At 46.0% G+C, this 24,369-nt stretch overlaps 1 protein-coding gene across 6 annotated transcripts in view; it reads right to left on the bottom strand.

The window, feature by feature from the left end:
* The window catches only part of TSPAN4 (tetraspanin 4), a 791,893-nt gene that overhangs the window by 69,567 nt on the left and 697,957 nt on the right, over positions 1 to 24,369 (bottom strand). For all 6 annotated transcript variants that reach the window (XM_073658686.1, XM_073658688.1, XM_073658689.1 and 3 more), the window contains one exon: positions 11,137 to 11,211. In XM_073658686.1, coding sequence (XP_073514787.1) covers positions 11,137 to 11,211 — 75 coding nt within the window. The remainder of the gene's footprint in view (positions 1 to 11,136; positions 11,212 to 24,369) is intronic.

The raw sequence follows: 24,369 nt of genomic DNA, 5'->3' as shown, positions 1-24,369 counted from the left end.
TGGTAGCGTGGGGTTCCACACGGCACGACGCGGCCATGGTGAGAGATGGGCTGTCAGTGGTAATGTCACAGAAAGGGCTTTGTGCGTTTGTAGCTAGGGAGGAAAATTAATGTTGTCTGCTTTGTCAGTCCATAATTCATTCCCGAATCTTTTGCGTTACACGACGGCAGATAAACCTGATGGATGTTTCGGCAGAGAAATCGAGGTCTATATGACACGAGAGGACTTTGTCTCCCCTGAGTTTAATTGTCCACAAAAAATATGGCTGCTGTCTCGGAGTGGCTGTCCGGCCGCCATTTATCTTAGTTACGCTACAAATGATTGGAACGAGGTTGAAGGGCCAAGCGCTCCAAATTATCTCCGCTCTTCCAAAATGCAACAAATATTCCATAGCTGAAAACTGTTAAAAAACAAAAACCTTTATATTATACATAATGGGGTGTCATGATATCAAGGCCAAATTCACATGAGATCCTCTCTGTCTCTCGTGTGAAGAGGATGTGATTGCACTCCGTTTTGTGCCCACGGCTCCACTATCAGTATTTGGTCAGTATTCGGTCAGTATTTTTTCTCAAGAGTGGGAGACAAAACTTGTTTCTATTATACATTTTCTCTGATTGTTCCTCACCAGGTTTTGGCTCCTACTCCTGAGAAAAAATAGTGACCGAATACTGATGGTGGCGCTGTGGCCTTAGGCCCCCTGTCAAAGGCCTCTCACTCAGTCAACTAGTTCTCTTGCTTTGCACTGATGAGAGGCAAAACTCCACAAAACATGGACGCAAAAGTTACTTGACCACCGGGAAAGTGGGGGGCAGCATGAAGATCGGAGGAAAGGCATCTTTTTCAAAGAAAATTAAAAAAAAATACATTAAAAAAATCTCTGTGAATAAAGACTGTAGGGAGTTTGGTGGATTCTCAATTTATTTTCCCTTAGGACCCTATACACTGTACATAGCTGTTGGCTGAACGATGCTTTGTCTGATTGTTGGGCTGCCACCGTCAGACATCTCTGGTGGCAGCTTATCACTGAGAAAACAAAAGGAACGGCAGTCCAAAATCCACCATGCCGGATCCTTAGTTTCTCTGACAATCATCTGTCGGGGACCCCCATATATATTAGACCATTGGCTGAACCCATATTAATACAATTTATGATACGAAAAATAAAACTTTGCAAAAAGTATAAAATATATATATAACATAAAAAAATTGATTTAATATAAAAACACATGTTTTTCAATAGATAATTTTCTCATGACAGATTCCCTCTAAGAAAATGCAGCATTATGTGCCCTACGCCCCACCAATTTAACAGCTTATTACTTCCTCTACCCCTATGTTTTCTACTTCTACATTTGCATTAAACACCGCTCCATAAATACAGGCACTGGCAAACTATCTCCATACATTAGATGAACATCTCCAATCATCAGCCGTTGTAACCTGACTACGCTGTCATATATATTGTGAGTTCAACCGACATTAGTCTGATGTGTTTGGCGGCCTTTAGGATAGGCCATCAGGCTAGTACTGCAGTTTAGCCCCAATACCCTCCGTTACGTTAATGGGTTGAGCTGAAGCATTGATATAGTCATTTAATGAATCAATAATGGAGTCAAACTGCTCCACGACCGCTTTGCTCTGCTGATCTAACCCTGGTGAATCCCACTAATCTGCAGAACACAGGACCCTATGACCCCACAAAACTCCTGGAAACACTTGTTGTAGCCCCAGATCTGTGATGACCAGAGACATTGAATAGTGACATCATCCTGATGACAGCCATTTCTAATGCAGATTTGTACTTGCAGCCTCAAAAATGACTTTGTCCAAATGGCGGCAATTCCCTGTAGATGGAGAATTGGTGTCACGGGTGTATCAGGTTTGACAGACAGTCGTTCTGGATCCAGCTGTAGAAGGTCGCTGCGCTTGGCCTTGCAGACACCTTCTTGATCCTTTTATCTTTGTAATGTAGTGGTATCCTTCTCTCGCTAGGACCCAGCAGTGGTCTCCACCTTGTGCTGCTAATTGACACACACTTGCTTGATCTTTAAATGTCCTCAGTGTCTCCAGAGAGTCGCCAGTGATAGAAGTATATTCCTCTGTTCAGGCCTGGAGTTCTAGCAGTCGGCTAGTTTCTTCTTGGGAGTACCTTGGTGGATTGTAGTTGTGATCTCTCTGGTGTCTTCTCAAAGCTAAGTGTATCCCCTTGTATGTTTGCCTTGTTTGTCATTAGTTGCAGTGGGGCTGACTAGTGCTCACCCCTCCTCTTCCCTACCTAGGGCCTAGCTCTAGGTTCAGCCAGGGATTAGGTATCCTGCTCAGCGATAGGTGCGGAACCTATTTAGGGACGATAGGGAAGTCAGGGTGTTGTTACATCTGTCTAGGGGTCTCCACTCTCTTTCCCTAGTTGTTGGGCTTCCCCCCTTTTCCCATCGTCGTACACTGGGTCCTTCCCATACCTAGCTGACATTTGGGCTCAGAGACTGAGTGATCCTCACAAGCACAGAAATTTACAGCGTGGGTGACCTGCCTCGTGTTTTATCTTTTTTCTCCTTTGTGGAGTAAAACTATTTTAATCCATTGGTACTCGGCACACTGTTCAATAAAATATGCTTTATAGCGTTTCATATAGTAAAGGCTTGATTCAATTGACTCTTTTATGTTCTTTTTATGCCGGGGAAGGTACTTTCAGCTGTAATACAATTCTGTGGGTTTTTTGTTTTCATGTCAGATGAAGGGGGAGGAATATGTAGAAGATGGAAATGGGGAGGAAAAAACAGTGCACCTGTCAGTGGGGTTACGGCACGCTCTATGTGAGGCGGATCATATCTGCATCTATGCGTATTGTGTAGAGGCGAATACAACATTTTAATGTGCTCGCCTGTAAATGCCTTCATATTTGCATATCAGGCTATCACGTTCTTTAGATCGGGATTCACCATTTGATATTGTCATATGAAGCTCCCAGACTCCAGATCAATAATTGAAGATGAGATTTTTTAACTCTTTGTATCATAAATACAAGCTGCCAGACATGTTTATTGGGAAAGACTCAGAGATGGGAGCAGTGTTCGGAAACACAAGATGGACATGTCAACTTCAATGTTGGCTCCAGAGAGAGGTTGAAAACGTCAGGAAATCTGTGGAATGTCCATAATTGTAGAGAGTGGACCATTTGATTAGTGCCCAAAAAGAATTGCAGACAGGTATATATTTCTCTGAAGCAACCTAGGATTTCAGGGAAAATAAAGCAGGAAAAGCCAGCTTTTCCCAGCACCACTCTAGTTGAGTGACAGGTCTCTTCCATGCGAGACACTGGGAAACACCTGTCAATCATCTGGGGCGGTGCACGGAAAAGCCGGCACTGGACTAGTATGGTTTCTCCCTATAGTCTCCGTCTGGCTCTGTAGACTATATTTTCTCTGAAACACCAAGAAATATCTGAGGCTGTAATCATGCAGCCAAGTTCTGATTCATGCTGCCCATGGTTTGGGCAGCATGAATCAGCTGATAGGTTCCCTTTAATTTAAAATATTGTGGGAACCTAGTGGCTTTACTACATTATCAAAGAAACCCCCCCCCCCCCATGTAGTTGATCAGGATGTGTAATGGGGTCCCACAATTAACCACTCACACATTAAAGTGGCAGTGATGGACCCAGTGCCCTGATGTGGCTGTAATGAGCTTATGCTAATTTTTTCATTACGTACTAAGACCTTTATGTGGTCAGGAGCTGGGAGCAAGACCAAACAACTGGCCTATACACCTAACCATCTAAATCAGTGTTTCCCAAACAGGTCATGTGTTCAGTATTTCCATAGTATTGCACAGGTGAGAGAATTCCTGATGTCTTGATGATACTTCATGTGCAATACTAAGGAAATCTTGAAGACATAACCTGTTGGGGGCTGTGAGGACTGGAATTTGGGAAACACTGCTCTAAATGATTGGCCATGACTCTTGGGTTCCAAAGGTGGGTTGAATACCCAGATATACTGAAAATAATAACAGGGAATGTGTCATCAGAAAATGACCTACTGTTTAAATTAGACTTATGTTTAAATGTTTTTTTGTTTTTTTACTTTTCAGACCACGATCTATATTAAAAAAATGTTGAAATCTTGGAATTCTGACAAAGGCCACTGAGTATATTCTAGACCCGTACATCTTGTTCTTCCAGAAGACCCACTGCCTCCATAGACTGACTCAAATTCTATCTTTTGTATTGAAGCATCTAATGAGCGAGTGCAAAGGTTCTGTGACGTCGCCTATTGTGATTGGTGGATCCTGTGTTATCAGCTGTGTATAGAAGCATTGCCTTCCAGTGTAATCCTGACTGTGATGATAATGAGACTACTGAAAAGTCTTCTGTAAAGAACAGGAAGCAGGAGTCCAATATTCCTCCACTGGCCAATGTCAAAATGTGTATATATTTATTTATATATATATATATATATATATATATATATATATATATATATATATATTTATATTTATTATATATTATTTTTTCTTCTTGTAATACAAATTGTGATATGAAAAATAATACTTTGCCACAGTTAAAATAAAAAATACGTTTAACATAAAAAACCCGCTTTTTTTCAATAGGTCATTTTCTCATGACAGATTCCCTCTAAGAAAACACAGAATTATGTGCTCCCCAAGTTAATAGCATATTACTTACTATGATCCTATCTTGCTTTTGTTCTTGACATTTCCATTAAACACAGCAAAATGTCTCCATACAATAGGTGAACTTCTCCATTCACCAGCTGTTGTAACCTGACTGATATCTTCTGAAGCTCAGCTCTGTAGTGCTGTATAACTCTCATTCTGCATGCTGGTTGGCCTGCAATTTCTGCAGTCCCAGTGCTGTATTTTTGTGCCGCACATCAAACCTATTATTTTGCATCCTTAATGATGGTTTGTGGCCAATAAAAAAAGGCTTCATGCAGAATGTGACTAACAACCGTAAAGGTCGGGAATAATGAATGAGTAAAATAATATCTGCCCCCTGCCATAAATGAGCACAGCTACATGCAGCTTATCGAGTATGTAACATTATATCCTGAGCGTCTTTCCACGCTTGCTGACTCCGCACATATTGTTCTATACATTTTTCGTGATGCTCAATTGGCCTTAAACTGACAATTTTCCTTATTTGCAAGCAGCAAATGCAGGACTTATTTCCATTTTCCCGAGGTTTGCTGAATTTATGCAGATCAGCCACTTATGTCTCTGTGTTTGACAAATGCCGGCTTCATAATTACTTTGCAAACAATGAACAGGATTAAAAAAAAACAGCAGCAAAAAACAACAACATCAATTTACCTGAAGACGTGAGCATAAAAGAGCCGGAGAGGGACCTCGCTGCCGTGTAATGCATTAGCTTATGGTGTCAGATGGTGGGAGGCAGGGGGCTCCGCGCCGCAGCCTCTGCAGACTTCTACCGTTATAATGATATGTGACAGATGAAAGCTATTCCCATGGTGGCGACATATGTCTAGTGCCACAGTGCAAACACGGGAACTTAACACCTAGTTTATGATGTGAAGTGAGCACATTGATGGCACGTCATTGTATCGCATGGCTGCTGGTGACAGGTCGGACAAGGCACTTACTACTGACACAGATGGTCACCGGGTCTGCTTAGTGCCAGACTCGCTGGACTATAGGAAGTGGAGTATATACGTATACATCCGTCTAAACAATAATGCAGCTAATGCATAGGCGGCTAAGTGACATTACACTGGAATCACGAGCACTAGGGGGAACGTGAAACATTATGTACAATGCAGCTGAAGACCATTCCAATATTTGGCAATGTGGCCTAAGTTATGCATATCGCCTCTTCACAGGAGAACAGATCAGGGAATTTATTGCCGCTTGTTAGGGCTCGCTCACACCACTGTAATTTCCATCCTGCAAAACATCGGATCACACTCAGACCAATGTTATTCTATGGGGCCGTGCACACACCAGATTTTTACCTCGGTCCAAAGAAAAAAATCGCAGCAGGTCCGAGTTTGATCCGATTATCGAATTGCACTAGGTCATATAAGACACTGAGTGCGGAGTGCGTGGAAACCATCGGACAGCACTCGGATGACAGATGAGTGCACTTTGATTTCCACACACTGACAACAATGGAGAAGATGGAGAAATTTTGTTCTCCATCTTCTCATTTGAGACAGTCAGATCACACTATGCTCACAATCTGATCAAAATCTCATGAAAGTGTGATCAGAGTGTCATTAGCATAAGTGGCCCGACTCTCTTGGATGAGAGACTCTACGGCCGTCTGACCCTAGCCTCGGAAGTAGCAAACGTGAAAGTCAATATTGACCCTTTAAAGAGCCTTAAGATAAGAAGCCACACCGGAATTTTGCCCCTCATCAATGCAAATCAGGAAAAATGGTTGGTTAAGTGAGAGGTCTCTCACAGGGTTAAGTTTCTCCTTCTGTAAAGAGACTATTTACATATTTAATTTTTCATTGAAGCACTGCATGGCCAACTTGGGACTCTCCATAAGGAGAAGTATTACCCCTTAGGCCCCCTGGAAAGGCCTCTCACCCACCCAACCAGTTATCTTGCTTTGCATTGATGAGGGACAAAACATGTATATGCAAATGAAGGGTCTGGTTTGGCTATATAAGCCTATGCCATGTGGAAAGGCCCTTTAAAGGGTTGAAATTAATTTTCAGAACTTCTACTTCCAACAGGTGGCATTAGAGTCCCTGCACTTTTCCGTTATGAAAAGGCTATTTGCATATTTAATTATCCAATGGGAGCATTGTATGACCTATTAATCTGCCAACTTGGCGCTCTACACAAGAAGAATCTTATTTACGCCTTATTTATGTCGTCCAGAATTCCACGTGATGTGTGCAAAAGACTAATTCCTCTGTGTCAAGGAGATCATCCTTGTGACATTTGCAGACAAGTTAAAGGGGAGCTCCATAAAAAATCTCTGTATTTGCTTTTAGGGTAATAATTCAGTCTTTTTTTTTTAATCATGTTCCTCAATATGGATCTCAGAGACATCTAGCAAACCAAAGAGCAAACAAAACCCCGGTCTACCATAGGTAAAAATACTTACCATAATTTGCTGTCATATTTCTGAGCATATTTTAAAAACCTGATCTGCACGTTGCAGAAATTAAAATGCAGATATTGTTAAATCTATTCTTTTTCCAGAATCCATTGTAGATCTCATATTTTTGCAATATAAAGGGTTAAGTCCGCGGTATATTTTAAATGCTACATATGCAGATCTTGCCATGAATTTGCCGCACTTTGTTCACCCTGTGTGCATTTACCCATATTAGGGCAGATTTATTAACACTGGCACTTCATATTGCCAGTCGTAAGCTGATTAGCGTTGTAGGAAAATGCGCCTAATTCAGTAAGAGGCTCGCTATTCTTAATAAATTTAGCATATTTTGTGCTGTCTCCAAGCCAGAGGAGAAAATTTATGCTCCTCCTACGAATTTGTTTAATGCGCCATCAAAGTGGCGAAAATGCAATGATAAATTCCCCCCCAGTTTCTGGCTTACTTTATAGGATCACGAGATCTTTCAAGCTTTTGTATCAATTGTACAGTTTATTTTATTTTTTTTAGTCTATGGCATATGCATGAGTCAATGAAGAATATTCAGGGTTTCCATAATCCATGTCCTTTATTGCCAGAATCAAAAAGTTATTCCTAACTTACTGATCGTTTTAGGTCTCTAGATCCCAAAAATCGAGTCTAGTCTTGGGATCTTCAGAAAGGATAGGACAGATTCTTTGTACTGAGCATAGAGGGGTGTATTTTAGGTAACTGGGCATAATTACAGCCCTAGCGTATGGTATTTCCCCAATGTATGGAAGAACACTACGCAGGTAGAAGATACCTGACACATGACTATCCGTCCTCTAGTTGATGTACAAATTAGTCTTTGTTCACAGCATGTCTAAGACTTGTGTCAGACATATACGTTGGCTGTATCCTCCAGCGAATACCACTGTATAGACAGTCTACTGATCTTTCCTACACAGTTAAACAAGATATGCTAATGTAAACCATGCTGACAGAGGCCGGAAATACAGTTATATGAAAAAGTTTGGGCACCCCTATTAATCTTAAGCTTATTGTTTTATAAAAATTGGTGTTTTTGCAACAGCTATTTCAGTTTGATATATGTAATAACTGTTGGACACAGTAATGTTTCTGCCTAGAAATGAGGTTTATTGCACTAACAGAAAATGTGCAATCTGCATTCAAACAAAATTTGACAGGTGCATAAGTATGGGCACCTCACCAGAAAAGTGACATTAATATTTAGTAGATCCTCCTTTTGCAAAAATAACAGCCTCTGGTTGCTTCCTGTAGCTTTTAATGAGTTCCTGGATCCTGGATGAAGGTATTTTTGACCATTCCTCTTTACAAAACAATTCTAGTTCAGTTAAGTTTGATGGTCGCCGAGCATGGACAGCACTCTTCAAATGATCCCACAGATGTTCAATGATATTCAGGTCTGGGGACTGGGATGGCCATTCCAGAACATTGTAATTGTTCCTCTGCATGAATGCCTGAGTAGATTTGGAGCGGTGTTTTGGATCATTGTCTTGCTGAAAGATCCATCCCCTGCGTAACTTCAACTTTATCACTGATTCTTGAACAATATTGTCAAGAATCTGCTGATACTGAGTGGAATCCATGCGTCCCTCAACTTTAACAAGATTCCCGGTGCCGGCATTGGCCACACAGCCCCAAAGCATGATGGAACCTCCACCAAATTTTACTGTGGGTAGCAAGTGTTTTTCTTGGAATGCTGTGTTTTTTTGCCGCCATGCATAACGCCTTTTTGTATGACCAAACAACTCAATCTTGGTTTTATCAGTCCACAGGACCTTCTTCCAAAAAGAAATTGGCTTCTCCAAATGTGCTTTTGCATACCTCAGCCGACTCTGTTTGTGGCGTGCTTGCAGAAACGGCTTCTTTCGCATCACTCTCCCATACAGCTTCTCCTTGTGCAAAGTGCGTTGTATAGTTGACCGATGCACAGTGACACCATCTGCAGCACGCTGATGCTGCAGCTCTCTGGAGGTGGCCTGAGGATTGTCCTTGACTGATCTCACCATTCTTCTTCTCTGCCTTTCTGATGTTTTTCTTGGCCTGCCACTTTTGGCCTTAACAAGAACTGTCCCTGTGTTCTTCCATTTCCTTACTATGTTCCTCACAGTGGAAACTGACAGGTTAAATCTCTGAGACAGCTTTTTGTATCCTTCACCTGAACAACTATGTTGAATAATCTTTGTTTTCAGACAGTTGTTTTGAGGAGCCCATGATGCCACTCTTCAGAGGAGATTCAAACAGGAGAACAACTTGCAAGTGGCCACTTTAAGTAGCTTTTCTCATGATTGCATACACCTGGCTATGAAGTTCAAAGCTCAATGAGGTTACAAAACCAAAAAAAGTGCTTTAGTAAGTCAGTAAAAAGTAGGTAGGAGTATTTAAAACAAGAAAATGATAAGGGTGCCCATACTTATGCACCTGTCAAATTTTGTTTGAATGCAGATTGCACATTTTCTGTTAGTACAATAAACCCCATTTCAAGGCAGAAACATTACTGTGTCCAACAGTTATTACATATATCAAACTGAAATAGCTGTTGCAAAAACACCAATTTTTATAAAACATTAAGCTTAAGATTAATAGGGGTGCCCAAACTTTTTCATATAACTGTACTTAGTTGAGTGAACACGGTCCTCCATCATATGCCCTGGGGGCTTTCTTGATCAGATATGAGGAGATGTGCATATGCTGTGCTGCTGGTAGATATTAAAATAGAAATATCTGAAGAGTCCAGGGTATTGTAGAGTAAATGCAGTGTATTCGCAACGCATTTCAAAGTCTCTATGACTTCTTCATCAGGAGAACCACAGAAAGTCTTTCTTCTTGACTTTCTGTGTCACTCTTGAAGAAGGAGTCAGAGACTTTGAAAAGCGTTGAAAATAAACAGATTTACTCTATAATACCCTGGACTCTCCGGATATTTCTATTTAAATATCTTATCAACAGCACAACATATCCACATCTCCTTATACCTGATCTCTACGCTGGATCCTCCAACCTGCGGAGCAGCAGCTGGAGTTACACTTTGAGCCCTCCAAAAAGTTGAGCTTTCTCTCAAGTGTGCAGAAAATGGATACTCCGGCTTCACAAACAAAGCAAGTTTCTTTATTTGGGGGTAATGACAAAGTCCAAGACAGTGGTTAAAAGGTCAGATAAATAGCATGGCTAAAGCATCGTACATAGCATAGCTAAGACTTTTACAGGTTTCAAGTGTTTCGCACCCTTAGTCATGAACGAGTGCAATGTACTTGAAACGCATAGATGTCTTAGCTATGCTATATACGATGCTTTAGCCATGCCATTTATCTGACCTTTTAACCACTATCTTGGTCTTTGTATTTACCCACAAATAAAGAATATCCATTTTCTGCATTGATGCTTCAGGGTCCAGGCAAAGACGTCTCCTGCACTCCGAACTACAAGAACATCTGATGATGGTGAGATGGATTACTTTGCTCCTGTTTCTCAGAACTGTACAAGGTGAGCAGTGCCGCATCACCTGCAAACACTGTTGTCTGGATAATGCCCTACATCGCTTGTTTTGTCCACCCCAGCTTTCTTTCTGGTGGCTTTCTTGTCACATACACAGAATAGAAACATAAAATGAGATGAACATGCCCTAAGATGCCAAATATAAAAAGTAAGAGTCATGCACTCCAACAGAAAATTTCTACAGGTCATTGGAGGTTTTGGAGACTTTAATATGGATGTCTCTTAGGATCTCCACCAATCAGCACACTAAAGGTGCTGCAGCGCTCCACCCTGAAGGTCAGACCCAATACTAAGCAAAAGTACTGGAGAACCCATATGTAGCCACAACGCATCCAAAGAAAGACACCAAAATTGTACCAACTCTATGGTAAAAGATCTAGCTTCAAAATGTAAAACGTTCTTTACTCCATCACCTTTGTGCACGTGACTAAATCATATAACAATCCTTTAGGTCTGTTTGCAAAACTAATATTAAAAGTGGACAGTTAAATAAGTTCAGGGGAGTTAGTAATATGGCTTACCTTATCTGTGTAGATGAAGAAGAGGGTAACCACAATGAGCTCAAGTAAGAAGATGATCAACAGTAAGATAAAGAACTGAGGGGAAAAAAAGGAAAAGAAAAGCATAAGTTTATGGGCTTTTTATTAAAAACATAGTAAGGTTAATATGACTTTTGAACACGTCCTGATTACTGCAACACTTTTGTGGACTTCGCACCAAATAACTGGTTCACGTCTGCCTCATTAACCGTCTTTCTCTAACCCTCAGTTGGACTTCTTACAGGTTTGATTTGCAAAAAACTGTTCAACAATGGAAAAATAGAAATCCTTTCAGCTCATCATCCCGCATAAAGATTAGTCCGGCAAGTCCATTATTACCAGTCAGTGATGTATCCGGTGTCATTGAAGCAAATATGACAAGAAGGGAGACAGCAGGCATCCATAAGATAAGGACATCCAACAAACTACAATTAAATAACCTCGAGGTTTACGCGCATCAAACCCTGATATTGGGTTCAAAACTCATAAGTCATATAACTAAGAACCTGAGATGAGGGTTCAAAATGCAAAAACATCAACTTTATTTTTTGTATTTTAATCAACAGAATAAATTAACTAAGAACCTGATATCCGGGTTTGAAATGTGTCCAAAATGCAAGAGCATTTCTAATACTGATAACGGGTTCTTAGTCATCACCGAGAACCTTATATCAGGGTCCAAAATCTGTAAAACTCGATGTTTTATTTTTCTATTGGTGATTTTAATCAATGGAAACAATATTGGACTTTTTATGTCTAATGGATGTGTGCTGTATCAACATTACCACATTCATAGGAATCTCTTCTTACCTAACTGCTAGACCTGAGAGACATGGGTCAGTCTTATTCCTTCTCGATCTACAGTTGAATTTGGCACAGTCGACACCACCCCATGGCAATTACTGAAAACTGTTAGCGCTTTGAGGTTAAAGGACACTGAATTACCTTTCTTTTCACCTCTAACCACTGCTTTAGTGTTTCCATTGATGCAGGTGTAATAATAGGGAGAGTAGAGGTAGCACTTAATGTCTGACCTGAGAGGCTTTGGCTACATAAGACATTAGTATCATAAACAACTCACTTGTAGCTGGGAATCATGTTATAGATTTACATTTACTATGTGCTGATTTCACTTTTTATTTCAGTTGAGGTTCGGTTTTAATAATAGAGACAGGTTAGGACCGTCCCATTGGGTGCACCTTGACATGGTGGGATGGCTTTATGCTTTCTTAATCAAAATAGTGTTAACTAAGTACCCTATGGCATTTACATGTACTATTACCATTTACTGCTTTAATTGCTGTAGGGTATATGCTAATTTTTGTTTTTTGGGGGTTCTTTTTTCTTGGGTTTTGTAAAAATAGGGAGAGTAGAGGTAGCACTTACGGACCAGCCTGGGAGCCTTACTGTCACGGGTGTGTCAGGTGTGACAGACAGTCGCTCTGGAGCTGGCTGCAGAAGGTCACTGCGCTTGGCATTGCAGACGCCTTCTTGATCCTCTCATCTCTTTAGTATTGTTATATCCTGTACTCTGTGTTGGCTTGGAGCACTAGCAGTTAGCTAGTTTCTTCTCTGTTGCCCTTGGAGGACAGTTGGCGTTATCTTTCTGGTGTCTGCTCAAGCTAAGTGTATCTGTGGCGCCCCTGAGGGTTCGGTCGCCACAGAGGTATTGCATCTCATCCAGAGGTGTGATATCTCACTCTCAGGTAAGGAAGGAGTATGGCTCAGGACCCTAACACTACATCCACTACACCACATTTCCGGGGGACAGGGCGACAATGCTCCTACGGGAGAGCACAACTGTCCCTGATCCCTGGCTGGAGTGGGGAGGAACCACCTAGAGAGGGGGAACTAGGTAGTAGATGGGTGGAGGACGTAGATCCTGGGCGCACTGAGAAGGAGATATAAAAGGAAGGAACCATCTTGGTTCAGTGAGTAGGGAGTGAGTTCAGAGTGTGGAGAGTGACAGGAGCAGGGCTCTGTACGAGCTCAGCTCCACAGGCAGGCCTAGTCAAGAGGCCTGAGCCTGAAGGAGAAAGGAGAGGAAAGAGGGAGCAGGAAGGCTCCAGGACAGGAACTGAAGGGACCCTAGGGGTACGGGCCGTGCAACCGCCACCCGTACGCCAGCTGCTGCCAGGAGGTAGGGAGGTCAGGCCAGAAGAAGGGGAACCGGGTCCCCCAACCAGCAGAGACTACAGGGCTCAACTGGGAACCAGAGGCTGTAGCTCTTCAAGTACAGCAAGCCGCCTACACCAGCCACCAGGAAGGTAGCCACATAGGGCCAGGGGACGGAACACACGTCGCCCGCCAAGGCCCGAGGACACTGGACAGAGGTGCCGCTAGGTGTGAGGTACAAGGAGAGAGGCCAGAGAGGACACACAGAAGGGGGTCATGAGAAGTACTGCAGAGATACCTGAGGGTCGACCGAGCTCCTTACTGCGTGAGCACAGGATGCCGTGGGCTCTTACACTGGCCCTGTAAGTGGAACTGCTTAAACCGTGAGTAAAGGATCTGGGACTGCATCATCTGGACTCTGATCATTCTTGCACCGCGACACATTGCACCATCACCACCATCATCCATACACGCTGCCCTGAAGCTACACTCTTCCTGTGGGGAGTTACACTACCTTGCTGCACATACCACCAGCTTCAGAGGACTGCTTCGTTCCACAGGTGGCGTAGTCGGACTATATAATCTTTACACATAGACTACCCTGGTTTGACCGCCCTGGGTCACGGACCGGGTCGCCGCCACGGTGACTACAACCCCCAGCATCCGCAAGGCCCGGCTCCGGGTATCCCCACGGCCCAGGGGGCGCGTCATATCTCCTTTGTTTGTCTACCTTGTTATCTTTAGTTTGTAGTGGGGCTTGACTAACCCTGTCCCCTCCCTCTCTAAGGCCAAGCGCTAGGGGCATTCAGGGCTTAGTTTCCTGCTTGGCGATAGGTGTAGAACCTATATAGGGACGGTAGGGTAGGCCGGGTGATATTAGATCTGCCTAGGGGTATCCACTTCCTCTTTCCCTAGTGTTTGGGCTTTCTTCCCCTCTTCCCTTCATGTAAAACTTAGTCTTTCCCTCACCTTGCGTGACATTATCACCGGCTGTGCATAAAAAAGAAAAAAAAAACTGACACATGGTTTTATTTGTGTTGTTTTTTTTTTCTCTCTCCCTTGGTTCATTAATCCTGTTGCAATGCTGGCAGAGCAGCTGCACAAGCTGTCTCTGGAGGTGACTGACCTTCGCTCTGAGGTTCAGCAGCAACGGCAGCAGCTGCAACCTCCTAATGTTGGGGTCTCTGCGAGTAGGCCGGTCCAGCTTAAACCTAAAATTTACCTCCCGGACATGTTTTCAGGACGTAGGGACAAGTTCTTTTGTGTTCAAGGAAGCTTGCAAGTTATATTTTAAACTTTGTCCTTACTCCTCTGGAGATGAGGTGCAGTCAATGGGGATTGTGATCTCTGTTGCAAGGAGATACTCAATCCTGGGCTTTCTCTTTGCCACAGGGTTCAGTTTTTCTCTAGTCAGTGGAGGGGTTTTTGAGGCTCTAGACCTCATCTATGATGATCCTGACCATATCTCCTTGGCTGAGTCCAGGCTGCTTTGCCTTCAGCAGGAGAATCGGTCAGTAGAGACATATAGCTCCGAATTCTGCAGGTGGGCAACTGATACTAAATAGAATAACCCGGCTCTGAGAAGCCAATTTTGCCAGGGCCTTACTGAAAGTTTGAAAGATGCCTTGGCAGTGTATGAAACCCCAGAGTCCTTGGAGGCTGCCATATTATTGGCAATTCATGTTGATAGATGCCTTCGGGATAGGTGGGTGAGACTACCTTCTCCTTGGCCGTCTTTTCGGTGTAATGCCCCTTTGCCAGGGGAGCGGTCTGGGGGGAACCAGTACTGGTGGAGGTGGAAGAACCCATGCAGTTAGGGGATGCCTCTGCATCGTACGTTACCCCTGAGATCCGCAAAAAGAAAGGCGTGTGCTTTTTTTGTGGAAAAAAGGGACATTTTATTGGGGCCTGTCCCTCGATTCCTAAGCAAAATAAGACTCGATTAACCCTTGGTAGTCTGGAGTTGGATAATCAAGGGGTGTGTTTGTCATCAACCTGCAGTTCTCGGTTTGTCCCGACAGCAGAGGTGGTGCTAGAGAGAAGGACTGAGAACATTTCTGTGTTAATTAACAGTGGAGGTGGAGTCAGCATGGTTGATGCTGAGTTTGTGAGAACTCATGGGCTTGTTTGCTGTACCTTAGCTAAGCCCATTACTGTTTTTGCCATCGACTTAGCACCACTTGCACAGAAAGCTCTGACTCAGACTGTACATAATGTAAGATTGAGGGTGGGGTCTGTTCATTGTGAGATAATTCCTTGTTATGTCCTGGACGGTCTTCCCACTCCAATTGTACTGGGTCTACCCTGGTTGGTGAACCATAATCCGATAGTGGATTGGCAATTCAGAGAGATCATTGAATGGGGAGATTATTGCCATGAGAGCTGTTTAAACAGTTCCCTTACTGCAGTCTCTACAGAGTCCTTACCTGCGTTTTTGTCTGGTTTTGAGGACGTTTTTTCTGAGAAGGGGCGTCAGGATTTGCCTCCTCATCGTGCATATGACTGTCCTATTAACCTGACCCCGGGAGCTAAACTACCAAAGTCCAGACTGTATAATCTTTCTGGCCCTGAGAGACAAGCCATGAAGGCTTTTGTAGCACCCTGAGAATTCGGCTGCTACAGGGGTATTACACCTCAAGCCAGAGGTGTGGTATTCCACTCCCGGGTAAGGATGGAGTGTGGAACTGAGCTCAGTAGGCTGCATGCACTACATACATCCCATTTCCGGGGGACAGAACTACGGTACTCCCACCAGTATATGTGCAGGTACGACAGCGTCTGTCCCTGGCTGGAGTGGGAGGGGGGGTGGAACATCCCAATAGTGTAGGGGCAGATAGGGGGAGTAGTCTGGGTAAAGCTAGGAGCTCATTGGGTGCTAGTCACCTGGGCTCACACATAGAGGGAGTATATATGGTGGGCACCATCTTAGGACAGGGTCTTTTTAGCCTGAGGAGCAGAGCAGAGGAGCTCAGCCAGGAGGGCTGACAGGGAGCTGTGGCTCCGGCTGGGCCCAGCTCCAGAGCCAAGCCTGCAGAGGGAGAGAGGAGAAAAGAAGGACCCAGAGAGAAAGACAAGAAGGGAACCCCAAGATCCCAGAATAAAGACAAAAGGGTGAAGGGTTGGCAGACAAGGGTACCGGATCCCAAGCTGGCAGAGGCCAAAACAAACCTTAGCCAGGAACCGGAGGTCGTGGGCAGGATCTGCCACGACCCTCACCAAATCCACCAGAATGGCACACCGAGCATAGGGTCAGGGAAGCCAGGGAAGGTTCAACCAACAAGAGACCCGAGGGAGCCGGACACAGGTGGATCCCTGGTGGGAACGGCCAGAGAGAGAGAGAGAGTCAGAAGGGAGCTCAGGACCACGCTCCGGAATCGCCTGGGGGTTAGCCGAGTCCAGGACCTGGTGGACGCAGCACGGCTCGGGTGGTCACTCAAGGCCAGAGTGACCAAAAGAACACCAGTAAGTAAAAACCCTGAACTGCATCTCCTGACTCTGAGTCTTCTTTCTGCATCATCACAACCCCCATCATCCACACCTGCTGCCCTGAGGCCATACCCCTCCCGTTGGGGGTTATACCATCACTGCTGCACATATACCACCGGCCTCAGCGGACTGCTCTGCAGCGGCGGCGTCAAAGCCGCACTCAACGGGTGGCGTAGTCGACAATCAAGTTAACATCTACTGCCATAGACTGCCACTTAGTTTGACACCCTGGGCACGGACCGGGTCACCGCCACAAGGACTTTTACCCCTATCCAGATCCGGCTCCGGGTATCCCTTGCACATGGCCCAGGGGGTGCGTCACTTTCATTGCGGAAAGTCTGGAGAAGGGAAATATCAGACCCTCATCTTCGCTCTTGGTGGCAGGTTTCTTCGTGAAGAAGGAAGATGGCGGTCTCCGTCCCTGTTTAGATTTTTGGGAATTGAATCAAATTAGAATCCAAGATCCATACCCTCTTCCTCTGATTCCAGATTTGTTCAGCCAGGTTGTGGGAGCTAAGGTGTTCTTCAAGTTGAATTTAAGGGGAGCCTACAATCTGGTTAGAATCAGAGAAGGGGACGAATGGAAGACAGCATTCAATACCCCTGAGGGGCATTTCGATAGTCAAGGTTATGCTTTTCGGTCTGACCAATGCACCTGTGGTGTTCCAGCATTTCATAAATGATATTTTTCAGCATTTGGTGGGCAGGTTTGTGGTGATCTGTCTGGATGATATTTTGGTTTACTCACCTGATTTTGAGACACATCGGGGGCATGTTAAACAGGTGCTTCAGATATTAAGGGATAACAAACTACGGTATATGCCAAACTAGAAATATGTGTTTGCGCTGTCCAGGAGGTACAGTTTTTGGGGTACTTGTTGTCATCTTCGGGTTTTCAGATGAATCTGGAGAAGATCCGTGCTGCCCTTGATTGGGACCATTCCAGAAGGGGGTAGTCATTTCGGCATTGTACCCTGGACTGGAGGGTGAGGTGTTGGAGGCTCAGGGGGACACCCCTGCCTCCTGCCCTTCGGGGAGGTTATTTGTACCTTCTAATCTGTGCCGCAAAGTGATTAGGGAACATCACAACTCTGTGCTTGCTGGTCATCCAGGTGGTAAGGCAACTGCGGACCTCGTTTCTCGTTGTTTTTGGTGGCCGGGGTTGTATCGGATGTGGTTGAATATGTGTCTGGTTGTAGAATTTTCGCATGTTCTAAAGTATCGCATACCCGTCCGTCTGGTACTCTTCTTTTACTACCTGTTCCTAGCAGGCCATGGACACACTTGTCCATGGATTTTATTACTGACCTACTGGTATCTGCAGGAAAAACTGTGGTTTTGGTTGCGGTAGATAGGTTCAGTTAGATGGTTCACTTCGTCGCATTACCGGCACTTCCGAATGCCAAGAATCTTGCTCAGGTATTTATAAATGAGATCATGAAGTTTCACGGGGTTCCCTCCAATGTGGTGTCAGTTTGGGGGACCTAGTTTGTTTCTAAGTTCTGGAAAGGTTTCTGTTCTCGACTGGGGGTGCAGCTGTCCTTTTCCTCTGCCTTCCATCCTCAGTCGAATGGACAGACAGAGCGCATTAATCAGAACTTAGAGACTTACCTCAGGTGTTTTGTCTTTGAAAACCAGGAGGATTAGACATCTTACTTACCGTTGGCAGAATTTGTTATTAATAATCATCGCCAAGAATCTACCGGCAGGTCACTGTGCTTTGGTGCATACGGTTTCCATCCACAGTTTGGTACTTTTAGTGGGGGAGGGTCTTTGGGAGTTCCGGAGGAGGAAAGTTTTGCTTTATTGCTCTCCTTTGTGTGGCAGGGGTCTCTGAGTAATTTGAAGGTCATGGGAGACAGGTACAAACATATGGCTGACAGGAAACGGTCGCCAGGTCTGGACCTAAGTGTGAATGATTTTGTGTGGTTGTCTACCAGGAATATCGAGTTGAAGGTTATTTCCTGGAAGATGGGGCTTAGCTTTATTGGTCCCTATAAAATAACCGCCGTCATTAACTCAGCAGCGTTTCGTCTTGAGCTACCTCAGGCCCTTAAGCTCCATAATGTGTTTCACAAGTCACTGCTTAAGAAATATGTATAACCTCTTGAGTCCTCTCCCCTGCCGCTGCCCCCAATCATGGTTAATGGTAATTTGAAGTTTCAGATTTCAAAGATTGTAGATTCTTGTCTCCAGCGTTGCTCCCTACAGTACTTGGTGCACTGGAAGGGTTATGGTCCAGAGTAAAGGATGTGGGTTTCGGCATCAGAGTGTAACATCCCTGGCGGCGTGTTTGAATGGTGCACCACCTCCCACCATGCAAGACCGCAATCTTACCTGTCAGTCCATGCTGCACTCTTTGTTTCAGTACCTGCTGTGTCCATGTCTCTTGTCTGATTGCTTAGGGCGTCAGTGGGGCTTTCTGCTTGTTTCTTATAGCTACTGTGTGCACAGTCCTAATGCGCCCCCAGCCTATTGCTGAGTCACTGGATACTTAAACCCCCTCCACCCAGTAGGAGGGGCCTGAGCAACACTTTCACTCAGCTTGTCTTTGCAACTGAGTTGCCAGGTCCTGTATCTAGTCCGTTTCCGCCACCCTGGGGGCTGAGTACCCAGGGCTGCTACCTGTATCTCTGACTTCTTGTCTGTTTCCGCCACCCTGGGGGCTGAGTACCCAGGGCCGCTACCTGTATCTCTGACTTCTTGTCTGTTTCCGCCACCCTGGGGGCTGAGTACCCAGGGCCGCTACCTGTATCTCTGACTTCTAGTCTGTTTCCGCCACCTTGGGGGCTGAGTTCCCAGGCTCGTTCCTGTATCTTGTTCCCGGTTCAGTTCCTGTCTGGACAGTGTCCTAGCCCGTTACTTGTTTCTCTCTATGTCCGTACCTTCCCTTTTACTGCAGTGTCTGAACCTGCACCTAACTCCAACTCGTTGTCTCTGCACTTCTGTTTGTGAGTTTTGTGTCCACTCGCTACTTCATTGTAAGTACCTTGTATCTGGTTCTGCTTGTCCCCTTTCCCTGCCTCCGTATCTACCTCCTGTGTTCTAACCATCTCCCTGCATTTTCCAGTCTGTTCCATGTGAACAGAGCCCTGTCCTGTCTGCTTTCACCTTCTGCTCTCTTCTGCTCATTCACCGCACCTGCGGTTTTGCTCCGCTCTGCTTGTTCACCGCACCTGCGGTTTTGCTCCACTCTGCTTGTTCACCGCTCCTGCGGTTTTGCTCTGCTAGTCCACCGCACCTGCGGCTCTGTTCCTGTATCCCAGTATGTACTGGTCCCTTTCCAGCCTGCGTTCATACCTGCCAGTATCTGCCTGTCTGCATTCCAGCCGTGCCTGTCAGCACCTGCCTGTCTGCATACCAGCCGTGCCTGCCAGTACCCACATGCCGTCATACCAGCCGTGCCTGCCAGCACCCACCTGTCTGCATACCAGCTAACCTGCCTGTTCCTGCATTCCCCGGTGTGGGTCAACAGCTGTGACCGGGGTCTGACCTGGAGTAGCACCTGGTCCTTCTGCTCAGTTCCACCCTGGTTCAAGGAGTCAACTGAGCCGCCGTGCGACCTCGGTCGGACCAGTTTGATACTTAGTTACGCCCCTCCAGGCACTCCTTGGTTCATGGTACAGTGGGATCAATAATCACGCTCACGGGCGCGAGCGTAACAGTTTGCTCAGGCCATGGTTCCCGTTGAGCCCCACGGCCCTTCGCTCTCAGAGACATTTGAATCCTTGTCTGGCGAATACGTGCACCAAGAAAAATTTTTTTCTCAAGCTGTGGCCCAGGCGATTTACGCACCAGCACAAATGGATCTATCAGCACTCGTTCCTGCGGATCCACCACGGTACTATGGGGATCCAAAACGAAGCCGTGCATTTGTGGAGCAATGCATGTTGCATTTCAAATTCTATGCTCACTATTTTCCTACCGATCGAGTTAAAGTAGCATTCATGATGTCCTACCTAGCGGGTGATGCCTTGAAATGGATCACCCCCCTATGGGAAGCATGGGATCCTATCGTCTCTGACCTGCAGGCCTTCCTGGTGGCCTTTCTAATGGTCTTCGATGACCCTAATCCTGAGGCTTCTGCTAAAGCTTCCCTTCCCAGTATGCTGGAGCAGCCCCGATGGGTAATGTGTGTAGGTAGCCTACCAGTTATCCAGCCTGAAGAGACTGCTGCCCACACAGAATTCACACAGGATGACAATGCTCCACAGAATACTTCTCTTCCCAACCTCAAGAGGCAGTCCAGACGTGCAAGGCGTAGAGGTAAACCGGCACGCCAGGTTCTGTCCTCCCAAAGACCTCCTGTTCCCCAGCCTGTAGAGGCAGCTTTCCGCACAGAATCCATGAAGGATGACTATGTTAGTCAGGCAAAGCAGAAGCCAGAACTCAGTCACAAAATCGGATTGAGGTCCCGTTGCGGTTGTTTGGGACCCCCTAACGGTCTTTGTCCAGCGAAGGTTGGAGAATCCCAAGACATTAGGCCTGTAGGAGAGGCAGCCCTTGGCGTTAGTGTTTCCTCTCCACAGATGACCATGACTGTCTCCGTGGCAAGTGAAGGCCTCGGATTAACTGGAAGTTTCGGGCTTAAAGCCTTGAAGAGTCGGTGTCTGATTCCCGTCCGACAACTCCAGAAGCCGGTTTGTGCACTGTCAGCAGAAGGATGAGCCCTACTCAGAAACAGTCAAAATATGTCTGTACAAATTAAGCTCCAGATTGGAGCATTACACATGAAGAAGTTCACATTCCAGGTGCTGTCTGGTTTACCTACAGGTCGTCCAGAGCCGAGAGATTTAGTGCCCGCTCAGGTCTGGAGATCCTGCAAGGTGTTTCCTGGGGGACTGCTGAGGTGTAAGGGGTGTCCAGTCCCCATATCTTCAGGAAAGTCAGCAGTTTCTTCTTCTTCTTCACCAGATCTGCTAGTCGCTGACTCACTGTGCGCTGAAATCTCCGAAGGAAGGGAAACGGAGGCATTGTCCCCACACAGTCTCGACGATTGTATCAATGATCTGGCTTTAGGCACCGCCCCCCGCCTCGCAGACGTGTCATCTCGGAGGCCAGACTGAAGTTGGTCGCTAATCAAGGATCCTCCATCTCTAAGAAAACTGGCAATAAGTCCATCAAGGCGGTGGCTACCTCCAAATCTCTGCACCCCTCCAACCAGGCGGAGGACCTCCAGTTGCCTCCTGAATCCTCCGGGGTGCTATCTGATAACAAATGGAGAGACTTTTCTACACCCTGTACCTGGTACTTCACCCACTTCATTCAGTAAGCTTGGCAAAGTGTACGTCAAAGCGGTGGCTAACCCCGAGTCTCTGCACCCCTCCAATCTGGTGGAGGACCTCCAGTTGTCCCGTGAATCCTTTGGGGTACTTCCCGATGATAACAAATGGAAAGAGACTTTTCTGCACTCTGTACCTGGTACTTCACCCACTTCATCCAGTAAGCTTGGCAAAGTGCACGTCAAGGCGGTGGTTTCCCCTGAGTCTCTGCACCCCTCCAACCCGGTGGAGGATCTCCAGTTGTCCCGTGAATCCTTTGGGGTGCTACCCGATATTAATAAGTGGAGAGAGACGTTCCTGTGTCCTGTTCCTGGTACCTCGCCCACTTCATCTGTTGCTGAGGATGGCCCAATGGAAGGAAACATCCTAGTTACCAAGATGATGAGACCAGCTTTGTTCCCTCTAGTGGACAGAAGAGGAAATCTTCTTGAGGAGAAGGATCGGCCTCCAAATTCTCTTCAGAAAATCCTTGCTGGCTGGTGGAAGAGGGGGCGTAAAGGGGGGGTACTGTAACATCCCTGGCAGCGTGATTTGCATGGTGCACCACCTCCTACCATGCAAGACCGCAATCTTACCTGTCAGTCCATGCTGCACTCTTTGTTTCAGTACCTGCTGTGTTCATGTCTCTTGTCTGATTGCTTAGGGCGTCGGCGCGGCTTTCTGCTTGTTTCTTATAGCTACTGTGTGCACAGTCCTAATGCGTCCCCAGCCTATTGCTGTGAGTCACTGGATACTTAAACCCCTCCACCCAGTAGGAGGGGCCTGAGCAACACTTTCACTCAGCTTGTCTTTGCAACTGAGTTGCCAGGTCCTGTCCTGTATCTAGTCTGTTTCCGCCACCCTGGGGGCTGAGTACCCAGAGCTGCTACCTGTATCTCTGACTTCTAGTCTGTTTCCACCACCCTGGGGGCTGAGTTCTCAGGCTCGTTCCTGTATCTTGTTCCCGGTTCAGTTCCTGTCTGAACAGTGTCCTAGCCCGTTACTTGTTTCTCTCTATGTCCGTACCTTCCCTTTTCCTGCAGTGTCTGAACCGGCACCTAACTCCAACTCGTTGTCTCTGCACTTCTGTTTGTGAGTTTTGTGTCCAGTCACTACTTCATTGTAAGTACCTTGTGTGTATCTGGTTCTGCTTGTCCCCTTTCCCTGCCTCCGTATCTACCTCCTGTGTTCTAACCATCTTCCTGTATTTTCCAGTCTGTTCCATGCGAACAGAGCCCTGTCTTGTCTGCTTTCACCTTCTGCTCTGTTCTGTTCTGCTCTGCTCGTTCACCGCACCTGTGGTTTTGCTCCGCTCTGCTTGTTCACCGCACCTGCGGTTTTGCTCAGCTCTGCTTGTTCACCGCTCCTGTGGTTTTGCTCTGCTAATCCACCACACCTGCGGCTCTGTTCCTGTATCCCAGTATGTACTGGTCCCTTTCCAGCCTGCGTTCATACCTGCGAGTATCTGCCTGTCTGCATTCTAGCCGTGCCTGTCAGCACCTGCCTGTCTGCATACCACCCGTGCCTGCCAGTACCCACCTGCCTTCATACCAGCCGTGCCTGCTAAGTACCCACCTGCCGTCATACCAGCCATGCCTGCCAGTACCCACCTGTCTGCATACCAGCTAACCTGCCTGTTCCTGCATTCCCCGGTGTGGGTCAACAGCTGTGACCGGGGTCTGACCTGGAGTAGAACCTGGTCCCTCTGCTCGGTTCCTCCCTGGTTCACGGAGTCGACTGAGCCGCCATGCGACCTTGGTCGGACCGGGTTGATACTTAGTTACGCCCCTACATGGTTCATGGTACAGTGGGATCACTAATCACGCTCACGCCAGTCAGTCCGGGCGCGAGCATAACACAGAGGTGAATGCCCCCAGGCTGGTTCGTTCGTTCGTTCCACACCTCTTATCCTGAGAAACCTGGTCCTGAGTGTCCGGAGGCCACTCGTAGAAAGGAGGGAACTGTCTCGGGCCAAGCTCTAGGGACATTCAGGGCTTAGGTTCCTGCTCGGCGATAGGTGTGGAACCTATATAGGGACTGTAGGGTAGGCAGGGTGATATTATATCTGCCTAGGGGTCTCCACTCCCCCTTTCCTTATTGTTTGGGCTTCCTTCCCCTCTTCCCTTCGTGTTGCACTTAGTCTTTCCCTCAACTTGCGTAACACTTACTGGGCACATAAGACAGTAGTATCATTAATAACTCACTTGTAGCTGGGGATTATGTTATAGATTTGCATTTACTATGCACTGATTTCACTTTTTCTTTCAGATGGGTTTGAAGTTTTAATAATAGAGAGAGGTTGGGACCATCCCGATGGGTGCACCTTCACGTGGTGGGATGGCTTTTATACTTT

The sequence above is a fragment of the Phyllobates terribilis genome, unplaced genomic scaffold (genome assembly GCF_046119375.1).
Source record: "Phyllobates terribilis strain yellow unplaced genomic scaffold, ASM4611937v1 Scaffold_13__5_contigs__length_258822181, whole genome shotgun sequence".
Classification (NCBI taxonomy): Eukaryota; Metazoa; Chordata; class Amphibia; order Anura; family Dendrobatidae; genus Phyllobates; species Phyllobates terribilis.
This window is presented reverse-complemented; position numbering and strand designations above follow the sequence as displayed.